A 14,119-nucleotide genomic window follows, 5' to 3' on the forward strand; every position below is an offset into this window, starting at 1 on the left:
CTGAGGTCTTAGTTTAAACAACTATAGCAAAATGCTGTAGACAGAACAATTAAAAAAATTAAAAAAAAATGTCTATTTCTCTAAAGGCTGGAGGTCTGAGATCAGACTGTAGCCATGGTCAAATTCTTGTGGAGGTCTGTTTCTATGGATTCAGAAAGCAATCGTTTCTTTTCATCCTATCTCCTCTAACATGGTATTAGTCCCATCATGAGGATTCCTTGGCCATGTGCTTACCACCTCCCAGTAAGTATCTGCCAGTCAAGGATGAAGATGCTTGTTTGCAGTCCTGGGCACTGAAATCAAGCAAACTGCCTACCACTGTCTCCAACCCTGTTTTGCTTCTATTTGGACACAGAGTCTCATTAAATTGCCCCAAATTGGAATCCTCCTGCCTCAGCCTCCATAGTAGCAGAAACTGTAGGCTTGCACCATCATTCCTGGGCACATTAGAGTTTTGCCAGGTAAATGTAAGAGTGATACAGTCAATAGCATTAGGATGACTGAAAATCAACCCTATGGATGTTGCAGATCAGGCTGTAGGGTAGGGGTAAAGTGACAACTTGTATTCTAGACACAGAGAAAAGTGGCTTATAGAGACGATGGTGGGACATACTGGTACATTAATAACAAAGACACTGCCTTTTCTGGTCCCCTACACTGCCAGACACTACGTAATTGGGGGGCGCAGTGTTTTAGGAAGATGTACTCTAACCTCCACTTTGACTGAATAAGACACTTAGCAGTTTTAGATGGTCTGTGAAGGTGGAGAAACTCCCCAACTCAAATGCAAACTGTCCCAAAGGTCGGCGCCAAGTCAGCTGGTCTGGACCATCTATTTTCCCTTCAGCCCTCAGACTGCGTCAGAGAGGAAGGGATCCTCCAGCGATTCCAAGTGGAGAAACCCGTGAGCTTGGCATGTCCCAGGCAGGAGCAGCCAGGCAAGCAGGCAGGCAGGCCTGCATGAAACTAGAGCAGGTTTGGCCTCGGCCTGCCCGGGTCACCAAGCCACTCTAATTATGTAGTCTGTGGTAGGTGGCAAGGAGGAGCTGTCGTGGGGAGCGAAGCTTCCCCGGCCATTGTATCAGCCTATAAATACTTCAAATACTTAAGTGCAACGTGCAACCTTTGAATGTCGCAGAGGAAGCTGTTGGGAGGCCCTTGGGCCCGCCCGCCCGGAAAGGAGAAATAGTTCGAGTGCCCTTCGGGCAGGGGACAAGGAGACCCGCCCGGTCATTCCCTCCCGGTGGAGGTGCAGCGAGGCTGGGGCGTGCCGCCGCCGGAACCTGCAAACCGTTGAGATGACCCGAACCATTTGAAAAAGAGAAACCTCTTCCCTCGACACATGCCGGGGGCTGGGGGGGGGGGGAAGAGGGGGAAGCGGGAATCTGCAACCCAACCGCATTTTCAAAAAGCAGCTCAGGGGATGCTGGGGTGGCGGCCCGCCGGGAGGCGCGCGCCGGGGCCGTGCCGCAGAGCGGCCACTAGATCGCTTTGTGCTGGCGGCCAAGCGCGGCCCCAGAGTTTCAGCGGCAGCCGGGGGAGTTGAGGCCACGCCCCCTTGCAGTGCGAGTCGTGACCGCGGATTGGTCCGCTACAAACCAATGAGCACGCGGGAACGTCCCGGGCTGTCAGCGCGCGCCGCAGCCGGTCCTCCCCTGCGTCCAGCTCTGCAGCCCGCGCTACCTTCCCGGGAGCTCAGCTTAGCGCAGCGCAGCCAGCCCGGCTAGCTGCGCGTCACAGTGCTCGCGGCCCGCCGCCACCGCCTTGCTGCGCTCCAGCGCACAGAGCACGGGCAGAGCCGCAGGCGCTCAGGTGCTTCGTGTTGGAGGGGCTTGTGAGCAGTGGTGATCGACTGTCACGCCCAGACAGACCTGTCTGCGGAGATCGCTGCGCGTCCGCTTAAGCGCGGGTGACACTGCGGCGTGCTTGCATGGTGACAGTCGCCTCGCGGCTGAGACGTCTTGGGCTCCGTGCGCCCTCCGTCACCCCGTCCTCTGCTCTTTTGCTCCTTGGTTCACACCCACCACCTCCGGAGCGCGACGTGTGCGTCCCCTTAGCCTGAGTTTTTTCCTAAGAAGCCTTATCACTTCGGAGACGCAATGACAAGTTAATATGGGCATCCACGCCTCAGTTTCCCAGAAGAAGAATTGCCAGAGGCAGCCGTCCCTGAGAGCCCGGAGCTTCTGAGCAGGCCGTCCGCTGCGACATCCGCGCAGGTGGGACCTGCTGAGGGCAGTGACTAGCCTGCCACCCTGCAGGCGCACTTGCAAGATTTCCCCACTTCCCCGACCCGGGGATTTTGTTTTTTGTTTTTTCCTCCACTGTTGGTGGGCGCCTCGTGGGCCGAGGCCCGGCGCCTGCTCGGCTGCCCGCGCTGCCTTTAGCGGTCGCCTCCGCCGCCGCTGCCAGGGACGTGCTGGGAAAGCCGAAGCCCCGGGAGAAGATGCCGGCCATCCTGGTAGCCTCCAAAATGAAGTCCGGACTGCCGAAACCCGTGCACAGCGCCGCACCCATCCTGCACGTGCCCCCGGCCAGGACTGGTCCTCAGCCCTGCTACCTTAAATTGGGAAGCAAGGTGGAAGTGAGCAAGCCGGCCTACACTAGCCAAATCCCCCTGAAATCGCAGGGGCTACAGGAACCGACGGGGGAGGGGTTCCCGTTGCGGAAGAGCGGCTCGCTGGAGAACGGGTTCGATACTCAGGTGAGCCATGCTGTGTGCCGGGGCACAGTTGGGGGCTGGGGGTGATGGATGATCCTTTGCGGGGGATGGGGAAGGCTACCGTAAAGTGGTTGGGAAGAGGATGTATACCCCTTACGCTGGCAGATTGGAAGGATACACTGGCCAGTGGGTGTGGCCAGGGTACTAAAGGTTCTCCCTCCTGAGGATCTCTGCGAAGCTAAGGGGTGCTGGCAGCCTACAGCTTCTTTGAGGTTGGAGCAGGTGTAGAGGCGTTTTCAAAACGCGCATGGAAATGTTAGGGCCTGCGTGGTGCGTGCTTGGCTCGAAGGAGACAGTATCTGTTGCTGTGGTGTGTGTCTCCATAAGTGCCGCGTGATTGTAACCCCGAGAAGGAATGGTCTAGTTCCCTCGTTGGGTTGGATGCTACCTGGCCCGACTATGATCCAGGATAAGAGGTACTAGGTGGATGCCCTGATCCTGCCTTCCTCCTAGCTTGAAGACGGCCAGTTCCTACCCCCATCTTTAGGGAGAAGGGACTCGGACCAGTTGCTGCCCACTGCTAGCTGCTGGGGACTCCTGGTGACTAGGCTTGCTGTAGTCATAGGGTTGGCTTAACTGTCTCAGAATGGCTGCCGAAGCTAAGCCCCTCCTTCCTGGATAGCCTATGCTGCCAGTGCTGGTAGCTCTGGTGGTTGAGGAGGTGATGGTGTGGGTGAGAGAATGGCTGGAAGAGAAATGGTGATTTCTACCTTTCCCAGCAGAGCAGGCATTCCCCCTACTGGGCTGGGTGGCAGGCCTTGGCCTTGCAATCTCTTTTAAGGAAATCCTTATGGGGCCAATCAGTTCCTCTTGGACTCCTGCCTTCCCTGCTGCCATCCCCCTCTTCTGGCAGGAGGGAGCAGGGCCATGCTGTCTTTTCTTGGCTGCCAGTCAGCAGGGACTTTTAGGGACAGGCTGACCTGACTGATGTGACTGTCCCAGTCAGGAGAAGGAGAGGAGGGAAGCTAGAGAGAGAGAGAGAGAGGCAGTCTGTGGTTGCTATGGGAGAAGTGGCAACAGACCAGGCAACCTTTGGGGCACCTACTTCTCTGTGGCTTTCTCTCATCAGAGATTACACTCAACACATTCCTATCCTTTCTGATGGAGGAACTGGAGCTAGAAGCTGTTCGGAGACAGACTGTTGGAACTGGGAGCCAGAGAAGGCCCTCCCCGCCCAAGCTCCCACACCCAGCCCATCAGCATGTCCCTCTTGATGCTGCACTTGCTAAGCATTTTTGGAAGCTGACAGCTCTGACTGATGGTATGTGGGAGGAAGGCAAGATTTCTTCCAGTGCTCCTGGGCCCTGGCTCTGCTAGGCTGAGTGCTCTGTTCTTTTTTCCTATAGCTACAGGACTTGTCCAGAGGGCTCTGAAATGAGGGTGAGCGTCAGGGCACCTCCTTCGTCTGTGGGAGTGGAGTGGGTGGTATTTTGGAACGGTGACTGAGAATGTGACACATGCCCTCGAGCCTGGTGAGGAGGACCCTAGGAATGAACGGGAAGGCAGAGGCTGGGCTCATTCACAGCCAGACTGCTGCCTGCTATTGCCCATTTGACCCTTCAGTTAACAAACATTTGGCAAAGGATTGCAGTGGGCAGGCTCGGGGAAGGTGAATCACCGCTCTCTCCATTAAAAAAAAAATTTTTACTCTTGGGCTTCTCCATGAGGGGCTAACATGGCCCCTATTCCCTGGAGGTGCTGGTTTCTCTCTGGGCCCACTGTCCTCAGCACCCCACATTCCACCTCTGTCGCTCTCCGTGGGCCCGCTGCATCACGAGGGTGGTTTGGATAGATGGCTCAGGAACCTGGCCACCTTCTAGTGGACAATCCTCTTTTCTCAGCTGGCCCCTCCTTGCCAGCCCCGTGGGACTCCTGGGGGCTCCTCTAGGTAACAGTCGCGATCAGCCCCACCCTGATACCAAAGGGGCTTTGTCAAAAAGGATTTCACCTTCTTTGAACAGGGTGTCCCCAGGGGGACAGACAGGGTACATTCACCTTTCAGGAAAGTCCCTCGATTATGGCTTGAGGACGGTGGCTGACTTGGCACTTGGTAATTTCCTGGTCCCAAACTTAATGTTTATCATTAGAAGAGACTCAGGAAATGATGGACTTGGTGGCAAATGATATTTTGGAGCTGTTGCCCCACCCCCACCCCATCTCTGTTTTTTTTTTTTTTTTTTTTTTTTTTTTTTTTTTTTTTTTTTTGGCAGGAGACTGTTTAGGTTGTGTGGTGACTAACAGACAGGTGTTAAAGCACTGGCTATCAGTGAGCCCTTGTGTCTGACAGATGCTAACTGAGTGGCCTCATCCATTAACTACTCCCCTGGGCCTCAGTGCTTCCATCTGTAACAATGGACACAGGCATTGTGAGTATTAAGAAAAACTTAGTATTCTTTCTTTTTTTTTCATCTTTTTTAAAATAGTTAATTCAGATTACATCTCACTTGTATCTTCCTGTTCCCCCTCCCTCTTTTGCCCAATTCTTTCTCCCCTAAACCTCTGATAGAAGGAGGCCTCCCCGCCACCACCATATGACCACAGCCTATCAGGTCTCATCTGGATAGCCTGCTTTCCCTTCCTCTGAGTGCCACCAAGCCTCCCCACCAAGAGGAAGTGATCCGATTGGGGACACCAGAGTTCATGTCAGAGGCAGTCCCCACTCTCCCCACAACTGTGGAGAATGAGCTGTCCACTGGCTAGATTTGATCCGGGGGCGGGGAAGGGGGAGCGGCGCCTAGGTTTACTGCATGCATTGTCCTTGGTTAGTACAGCAGTTTGTGCAGGCCCCCCTGGGTCCAGACCTGCTGGCCTTGATGGTCTTCTTGTGGGGCTCTTGGACCCTCTGGGTCCTTCTATTCCCCCATTCTTCCATACCACTCTCACCTGGAGTCCAGCAGTGAGTCCCTTCGGCTCTCCGGATCCCCTGCTGAGTGAAGACTCTCAGAGGGTATTTACGTTGGGCTAATAGCCACTTATAAGTGAGTATATTCAATGCTTGCCTTTCTGGGTCTGGGTTTCCTCACTCAGGATGATCATTTCTAGTTCCATCCATTTGCCTGCAAATTTCAAGATTTCCTTGTTTTTAATAGCTGAGTAATACTCCATTGTGTAAATGTACTACAATTTCTTTATCCATTCTTCAGTTGAGGGACATCTAGGTTGTTTTCAGATTCTGGCTATTACAAATAAGGCTGCTATGAACATAGTTGAGCAAATGTCCTTGTTGTATGGTGAAGCATCTTTTGTTTATATGCTCAGGAGTGGAATAGCTGGGTCTTGAGGCAGCACTATTCCCAATTGTCTAAGAAAGTGCCATCTTACACCCATCAGAATGGCTAAGATCAAAAACTCAAGCGACAGCACATGTTGGCGAAGATGTGGGAAAAGGGGAACACTCCTTCATTACTGGTGGGAGTGCAAGCATGTACAACCACTTTGGAAACTTAGTATTCTTTAGGTGAGAAAAGGCAGGGCGAAAAGGAAGGAGTCAATCTGTTCACAGGTGTTTACAAGCCCCTGGCACAGCCCGAGGCTCTGTAGGATGATTCAGGGAGGGGTGACCTGTGGAATGCCAATGTGTTAGGCTCTTTCCATAGTACCATTGATCTCCACAGAAACACTTAGAATAGATATGGTGCATTTGGCCATGCAGGCATCCTTACCTTGTACTTCCTGGGTGCCAGGAAGTAATTGCCTTGGGTATTCTGCATAAAGTAGCTCCCTTTTATTCTTCTAACAATCTGATGAGGTAAGTGTACCCGCCCCCCCCCCATTTTACCCATGAGGAAATCAAGACTTAGTGGCCTTGCAAAGCAGCAAAATTAGTAGGATTAGAACCTCAACCCCTTAACTATGATGCCGGACAGGGAGAGCCACAGCAGCTGCTGGTGAGTTCATCAGACCACAGATGTCACCACTGACCTGCGCGTTGTCCATCGAGGCAGAGCAGCAGGGGTCCCAGCTCAGTCAGGTGTGGGGGGGCCGGTGTCATGCCCGCCCCCTAACACTGTCTCTCATGCTGTGGCAGGCAGATGAGACTCAGTGGTCTGGATCGTGGGCATGATATATCCCAGTGAGAAGGCATGGCTTGTGTATCCAGCAGAGGGCAACACTGGGAGAGCTAAAGAGGTACTGTTGGCTGAGGAGCCAAGATACTGGGAGGAAGGCTAGTATTTCAAGGGCTGGAGAAGACCAGGGTTGGCTTACAGGGGAGGCAGGAGATGGGCTGGATCCCAGGAGTGGACAGGAGTGCCTAGTGGGGAGGAGCGAGGAGAATCACAACAAAGGAGAGGAGGTTGAGCTGCCTTGCATGCTGCAGGGCCCAAGTGGATGCTCCTTTGTGCACGCTCTAGGTTGGATGTTTTCCATTTTAGGTTGTGATGAGAGGGAAGAGCAGAGGCTTGGCAGTGGATGGATGCTCATGCTGGGCTTCTTTTGGAGGGTAACTGCAGGCAGGCTGGTGCTGAGAAACCAAGGAAATGGTGTCTCCTAGAGGACCTGGCTCATAACTTCTCCTTGGGAAGCAACAACAATGACTGTTATTATCCTGGGTTTTAGTGTCGTTGACGTGGTAGCTGTAGGGCAAAACAGTCCTGTTTTCTTTTTGTGATGTAGAGTCTTAGCCTTACTGTGTAGACTAGGCTGGCCTTGAATTCTCAGAGATCCACCTGCCTCTGCCTGAGGAGTGCTGGGGTGAAAGGCGTGTGCCACCACACTCTGCTCCATTCCTATTTCCTTACCCAGCAATTCCACGTACTCAGTGAGTCTTCACTCATCTTCCCCAGGCCATGTGCACGTGCGTGATCTCCGCCACCATCAAAAAGTGGCAAGCCAATAGCTGATAGAGGCAGCCCCACCGGCAACCTTCCCTCCCCCACCTCCTGGGGCCCCCTACAGGCCTGCAGTTCATTCTTAACCTCCACGAGAACCTGCTGCACCTCAGTCAGATCCTTCTGTCTTCCCTGTATGCTCCTGGGCTACTTGTGCCTCCTCGAGAGGGACCATTTATAATACCTGTTCTGGTCTCTCTCGTAAACTATGACCACGTACGTATAAGTCACCATTTTAAACGCACACTCTGTGTTAGTGTGCAAGTCTGTGGCCAGCCTTCAGGTAGAGGAGCAGTCTTGGGCTCTCTATGGATGAGGTTAGCCTATTTTTAAAGAAGCAGTTACACGGGGAAGAGATGATTCACATGATACTTTGATGTCTCCTGGTTTTAGGGGCCAGTGTTCAGCCTGCAATGTATTTCTTTAAAAAACAACAACAACAAGTGGAAGTGATTGAAAGCCGTGTGAGTGCTTTAGACATTTAAAAAGAAAGCGTGGGTAAGGCCCCTGGGAAGAGCCCAGCTCCAATCTTATAACCTGTTGCAGCTTTGCCCCACCGTGTTTTGATTAGAGTCCTTGCTCCGTCATCAGAGTTGATTACGGCTTTGATTAGTGCGTTTGGCTGCCATTGTGTTAATCCCTTCCTCCTCTTTCTCAGTCCTTGGAGAGGAACTCATATTGTGCTTGTCTGCCAGCAGGCAAGAGTGTTTACAGTTCGCATATTACTGCCCATCCCCTGGACTAATTCTCTAGAGACACTTTAAAGGTAGAATCGGGGGCTTATTTGGGCCATCATTCAGTGTGTATACATCTTTGTATAAACACGCCTACGTCTATATACATACACATACACGGCTCTGTACACGGAATAGCTTCAAGTACTGAGCACATGTAATCACACGCATACTTCAAAGAGGAGGCCAGAGGAGTTACAGCCCAAATTTTAGCTTTGATAATGGCTAGGTTTACATCTTGCTTTTCACACCTTCTCCCTGACCAAGATTTGAAGCACTGTTCATTTTTATTTACTTACAAGATTGTGGGGGCTGAACCCTCACGAGGAGCCTTTTACGCAGACCCCTGCCAATCTCCCGAAGCCAGTCTGCAAAGCCAAACCAGGCAGCAAGATTTTTGGCTGAAGATCAGACATTCTCATTTCAATTCAGCCTTGAGTCTGGGAAAGGGTCGTTTACAGATCATCTGCTTGCTGCCAGGTCACCTGCAGCACTGGACAAATGTGAACTGGTTGGTGTGTTTTCTTTGAGGAAGCTAAGGCCAAGACACATTGTTAGTTGGAAACAGCTCTGTGCAGTAACTGGATCTTCATTGGTAGGCAGATCTGGATTCGAATCCAGACTTTGGGCTAATTACTTGGCTTTGGCTTTTTTTGTTTTTGTTTTTGCTTGTTTGTTTGTTTTTTGTTTGTTTGTTTTTAAATCTATGAATCAGAAATGGTGACTGGTCTGTGCGGATTCAATGAGTTATCACAGGTAGGATGCCACGTACAGGATCTGACCTGTATCGGGCAAGAAATATATGGTACTGCCTATTCTGACAACCCAGCATCGGGACGTGGCTCGTGTCGGCCTCACTGTGGGTTTGTGTTCCATCTACCTGCTTCCCAAATACATATGACCACAGAGACAGACAGGTAGCTTGCATCACCAAAGGCCAGTGCACAGCCGGGCTTTGCTTCATTGACTCAGAACATGAGTAAGCTCAGAATAATGTCGCCTGACGAAATTTCTTTTAAAGTTGTTCACTTAAACTTTCACATTTTAGTCATGGGCCCACCATCCCTAAAACGCTTACCCAACCAAAGGTTCTGCTCCAACCTAAACTGGCAGAAGGCCTTTTGGAAGGCCTCCTTTGTATGCCCTTTTAGCTGCCACCATTGAGGTGGTGTGCTGCAGCTGCCCACTCCAGTGGTCCAGCCCAGGTCAGAGCTCAGCACATCACAGGCCCAATGCCTAGGCTTCCTGGTGGCTGCTTATGGTTCCGGGAACAGAGGGGAAGCCTCGCTCATAGCTGCCACAGCCATAGTGGGAGTTAAGCCTCGTGACCAGTTTGGTCAGTAGGGTGCCCCAAGGCCTGTTGGCCAGCTGCCCAATGGTATTTAGCCAATATCCACAGGACCAGTTTTCAATGGCTACTCTGTCTTATGGTCACACTGTTCAAGGGGATGGACAGTGTGTTCATAGAACATTTCGGGCATAATGGGCCATGTGATTTAAGAGAAGAGAACTTGGTCAGGCTTTTGTATTTCCATGTATGCCCAGACAATGGCAAGTGACCCGGACGTTTTTCACAGGGGCCCTGAGTCACTCATATAAAACTTTAGAATGACTCATGACTTAGTGCCCCTTTCCCAAGGCAAACAAACCCTCTGTTGTGTTTTGCAAAGACCCCACAGCTTCAGAGTGGCTTGTCCCTCCTTCTAAGTGAACTCTCAGTACTAACGGGTATAGACCATATGTGGTATTAACAAATTTTGGTATTATTCTACCACATTCTGTTCCTGTATTCCTGGTAGGAAAGAGACAATAAGGAATGATTCCTCCTCTGTAGGATTCTCTTGGAGGTTGGGAAATCCACTCCTAATGACAGTATAACAGAAATATGGATAATAGACCTGGGCTGAGGGGATGGCTCAGTGGGTGAAGTGATGGCTATGAAAACATGAGGACTGAGTTTAATTCTCAGAACCCATACGTTAAAAAAAAAAAAAAAAAAAAGCCAGGCGCAGGGACTCTGGAGTCGAGGTTGGAAGTAGGCAAAGGAAGAACCATAGAGCTTTCTGAACAGTCAGTTGTAGTCAAATTAGCAAGCTCCAGGGTCAGCAAGAGACCCTATCTCAAAACCTAAGATGGAGAGCGACGGAGGAAGACGCCGACATCGACCTGTGACCTCCACACAAGTATTTCCACGTGCCCAAGCATACGTGGACACCACCCACCCAGAATAAGAGGTTAACAGCAAGCATTGACCATAATGAGCACCACTCCTAGACTGCACTGACATACAGCCTAGACATGTGCATGCCATGGCACATGGGGGGGGTCAGAGGTCACGGCACATGGGAGGGGGGTCAGAGGTCAGCTTTCGGGAGTTGATGCTCTCCATCTACCTTTGTGTGCTCTGGGGCTGCAGCTCGGGCTGTCAGGCTTACACAGCCAGGCCCTTCACCTGTGCAGCCATCTCCCGGACCCTGGAATTAAAGTTGCCTTTTGTTTTTGCTTTTTATTAAAGTCAAACCTCCCCATTGGGCCCCCTTGGCCAGGCTTTGACAAGGCAGTGAATGAGACTGGCTGCCTTTGCTCTCTCACCTTCTTTTCCACTCTTTTGAGGTCTCTTTTGGCTGCCTAGTCCTCCTCAGTGTTAACCATTTACATCCAGTCTTCCTCTCATCACCTCTAGGAAGCCTTTTGCTTCTGTGATCCTGGATGGTTTCTTTTCCATGGCACGTGGCCATAGCTCTGTGGCCTTGCTTGTTCTGCGGCTGCTTGTATAGATCTGAGGTACCGCCTGATCCTTGCTGGAACAGTATCTGAGCATCCCAGGTGTTTAGCTAATTTTTGCAGAAGAAAAGAAGGGTGGGGTGGGCTAACAGAAAGGGGATCTAGAAGGTTCCTCTTCTATGAGTGATTGGGACAGTAGTGGAAACTGTCAGAGGTGGAGCCCATGGGGTGGTCTCCAGGTTGCTGAACGTAGGCCCTCAAAGGAGATAATGGGGCCTCAAGCCCTTCCTATTTTCCCCTGGCTGTGAGGTGGGCACTCCCACTCCACTCCTTGCTGCCACAGGTCTAAAAGCAACGCACTATGGAATAAGACGAGGACCCAAAATAACTTTTTCCTCTTGATGAGGAACTGTGGGTGCTTGTTCCAGTAGCAGGGGTGACTAGCACAAGCTGTGTTCGCAAAGCTGTGACAAAGGATATGGATGGTGCCTGTGAGCTGAGAAGATCCCATGCTAGGCGGCGAGGTGTAGAGTTGACAGCCTGCATGCTGGTGAGGCCCTTGTCAAAGCTCTGCCAGGGCGTGCAGAGTTAGAGGCCTGAGTGGGGAGGGGCCTTTTCCTCACACAGCTACTCATGACGTACAACCACTGGGCTAGTGAATAAGCCTCATTGGTGTGCAGTAACAGTGGCACAGGCAACTTCCTCCACCCCACCTAGGAGGAAAGACCTGAGAAGAGTGCAGATGTGTGTTGACTGTTCAGGAAAAGGGGAGGGCAGACAATATCCATGGATAGGACTAAAGCTTCCAGAAATCCACAACCAAAGAGTTATGAGCCTTTCCTGGACTGTGTTTTACTCATTTTGAGAAACAAACAAACAAAAAACTTGAAGCAGGCTGCTCTTGGGGAAAGGAGATTTATGTAGTCTGTGGCTTTGGAAGTTAAGACTCCAAGCAACAATATGTAGCTTTCCTCCCTCCGTGGCTGTGTCACTTGATGGCAGAGCCTTTGAGAAACAAATATTGAGTGGCATGCGCAAACAGGAAGCCAAGACCTGGCTTTTCATATCATCTGTCTCTCAGAAGAACTGACTCCGGGAAACCAGTGCTCCCTTCTGAGGGTACATCCCAGTGACCTAAGGGACTCACCTCTTACAAGTCCCTCCACTTTCCAGTACTACCACCTGGAGGCCGAGTGTCTGACCCAGGAGCTTCTGCCCTAACCCGTATAACCTGTACCTAAGCTATACTGAGACTCTTCTCTTAATTCCACGCTGTCAGAAGTGATGGTCCCGATCCTAATTAACCAAAAAGGAGAAACAGGTCAGTAAGGACCATTGCCGTGAAGGGTTTGGGCACTTTTGTAGATCTTTCAGGTGGAAGGCACAGTGATGGGACTAAAACTCAGCCTCATCTTAACTGCAAATCCATGCTGCTCACCGCTAGAGGAGGCCTGGGGCCCATACTGAGGGGTCCTCTTCCCCAGAGCCTGTTCCTTGCTTTTCTAGCCTTGGCTGTCCTCCATGTTCAGATTCATCACTTCTGGGGCCCGCCAGGTCCTGCCAAGTCCAGCCTGTCACCAGAGGCTCTATGACTGTAGGATGAGAGGTCCTGTGTGGTCTTGCCCACCTCTCGTCTGCAATCTGGGTACCATCTTCCTCTCTCACTGCTACGGCTGTTCTTCAGTGGGTTGCCCCCTGTGTTGCGGGCCAGTGGGGCCCATGTGCATCACAGCTGGCAGGTCCTCCGTCCCGTCCTCCACCTCTGGCTGCTGCTGGCTACTGCTCTGCACGCAGTCCTCGTTTCATGCGGATTGGCTCTGATTATTTTCAGACCCTGCAGTGCAAGCTTATTTGCGTCAAAATGCATAGGCTGCCAATGTCCCAGAGCCCTCCGGCCTTCTGGTGTGTGGAGTTTGGTGGTTAGCTAACTGGAGGCCATGAAAGGCAAGCACAGAGGCAGAGACACCGTTTAGGTGGCAAACCAGACTGGAAAGAAGCAGGTGGAATTTAGGGCTGGCTGCATATTCATGATCTATGCCCGTAAAGCCTAGAAGAAACATGGGATACCTGAACCAGGGGAGATCTTAGAGGCCATCTGTTTCCAGTTTCTTGGTACTGATGGAGAAAGCCATGTCCTGGGAAGCATATGACATGCCCTTGAGTTCCCAGATCTAAGGGCTCGAGTGCAAACTGGATCCCGGGCCTCCCACCTCCCAGACTAGAAGATCCACAGATAAAGAGTTCCTGCTCAGAAGAGCCTAACAGTGTGATGCACCAGAACCGTCCCGTGCCATAGCAGTTCTACTACCAAGTTCTTCAAAGGAATACAAACTTCTTCATAGTAAGATGCCTTTTGCATTTGGCTCACAGAATTAGAAAAGCGGGATGACACCTGGCTGACACCAACCCCTGAGATCCCTGGGCCAATGCCACAGGTGGATAAGACCATCCTTGCATGCACTTTTGTTTATGCGGTTCAGGATTGACCAGCAGTCTGGCTGAGCCCACATAAAGCTGGTAATAGAATACATTGACTCTGTTCTACGCTCTTTATTCCCAGCCTCTTAGGTCGCCCCTGTCTCCAAGAGAGAGCTGTGGTACCCTCCTGCCTCCCCTTTTATTTACCATGCATCTAATGTGTCTTGTGCTGCTGGAGCCTGGGGCATCTGGACATTGAATAAGTAGTCAGCTGCAGACCATTTTCCGCAGGGAAAACATGGTGTTCCGGTGGGCTGTGAGGAGGGAGAGTTCTTAGTGTCTGTAGTAGTCCCTTGCAGTGGGTAGGCAAAGCCACTGCTCTTTCCAGAACGGTCACTTTGTACCGGGGTGCTCTTCCAGGCCTTGGTATGGCTTTTCTCATTTCCCTACCCAGAAGCCGTGCCTCTGAGCTGGGCGCCTCTGCAATGCTCTCCTGTTGACAGATGAAGAGAGGCACAGAGACTATAAACAAAGTACCCAAGATCACACACCGCCTGAGTGGGAGAGCCTGGTTGCAAGCTCAGCCAGCAACTGAAGAGCCTGCATCCCTAGCCAGTCACCCTTTGCAAGGATTGAGCCTGAGTCTGGTTGAATGAGAAGAAAGATATGGGATAGAGAGTGGCAAAGCCTGCTTA

General features: G+C 51.5%; 1 protein-coding gene across 2 annotated transcripts in view; it reads left to right on the forward strand.

The window, feature by feature from the left end:
* The first annotated feature begins 1,691 nt into the window (after positions 1-1,691).
* Positions 1,692-14,119, forward strand: part of Nav2 (neuron navigator 2) — a 363,149-nt gene continuing 350,721 nt past the window's right edge. For both annotated transcript variants that reach the window (XM_051148610.1, XM_051148608.1), the window contains exon 1: positions 1,692-2,701. In XM_051148610.1, coding sequence (XP_051004567.1) covers positions 2,444-2,701 — 258 coding nt within the window. In that variant the 5' untranslated portion in view covers positions 1,692-2,443. The remainder of the gene's footprint in view (positions 2,702-14,119) is intronic.

Source organism: Acomys russatus, chromosome 7 (genome assembly GCF_903995435.1).
Source record: "Acomys russatus chromosome 7, mAcoRus1.1, whole genome shotgun sequence".
Classification (NCBI taxonomy): domain Eukaryota; kingdom Metazoa; phylum Chordata; class Mammalia; order Rodentia; family Muridae; genus Acomys; species Acomys russatus.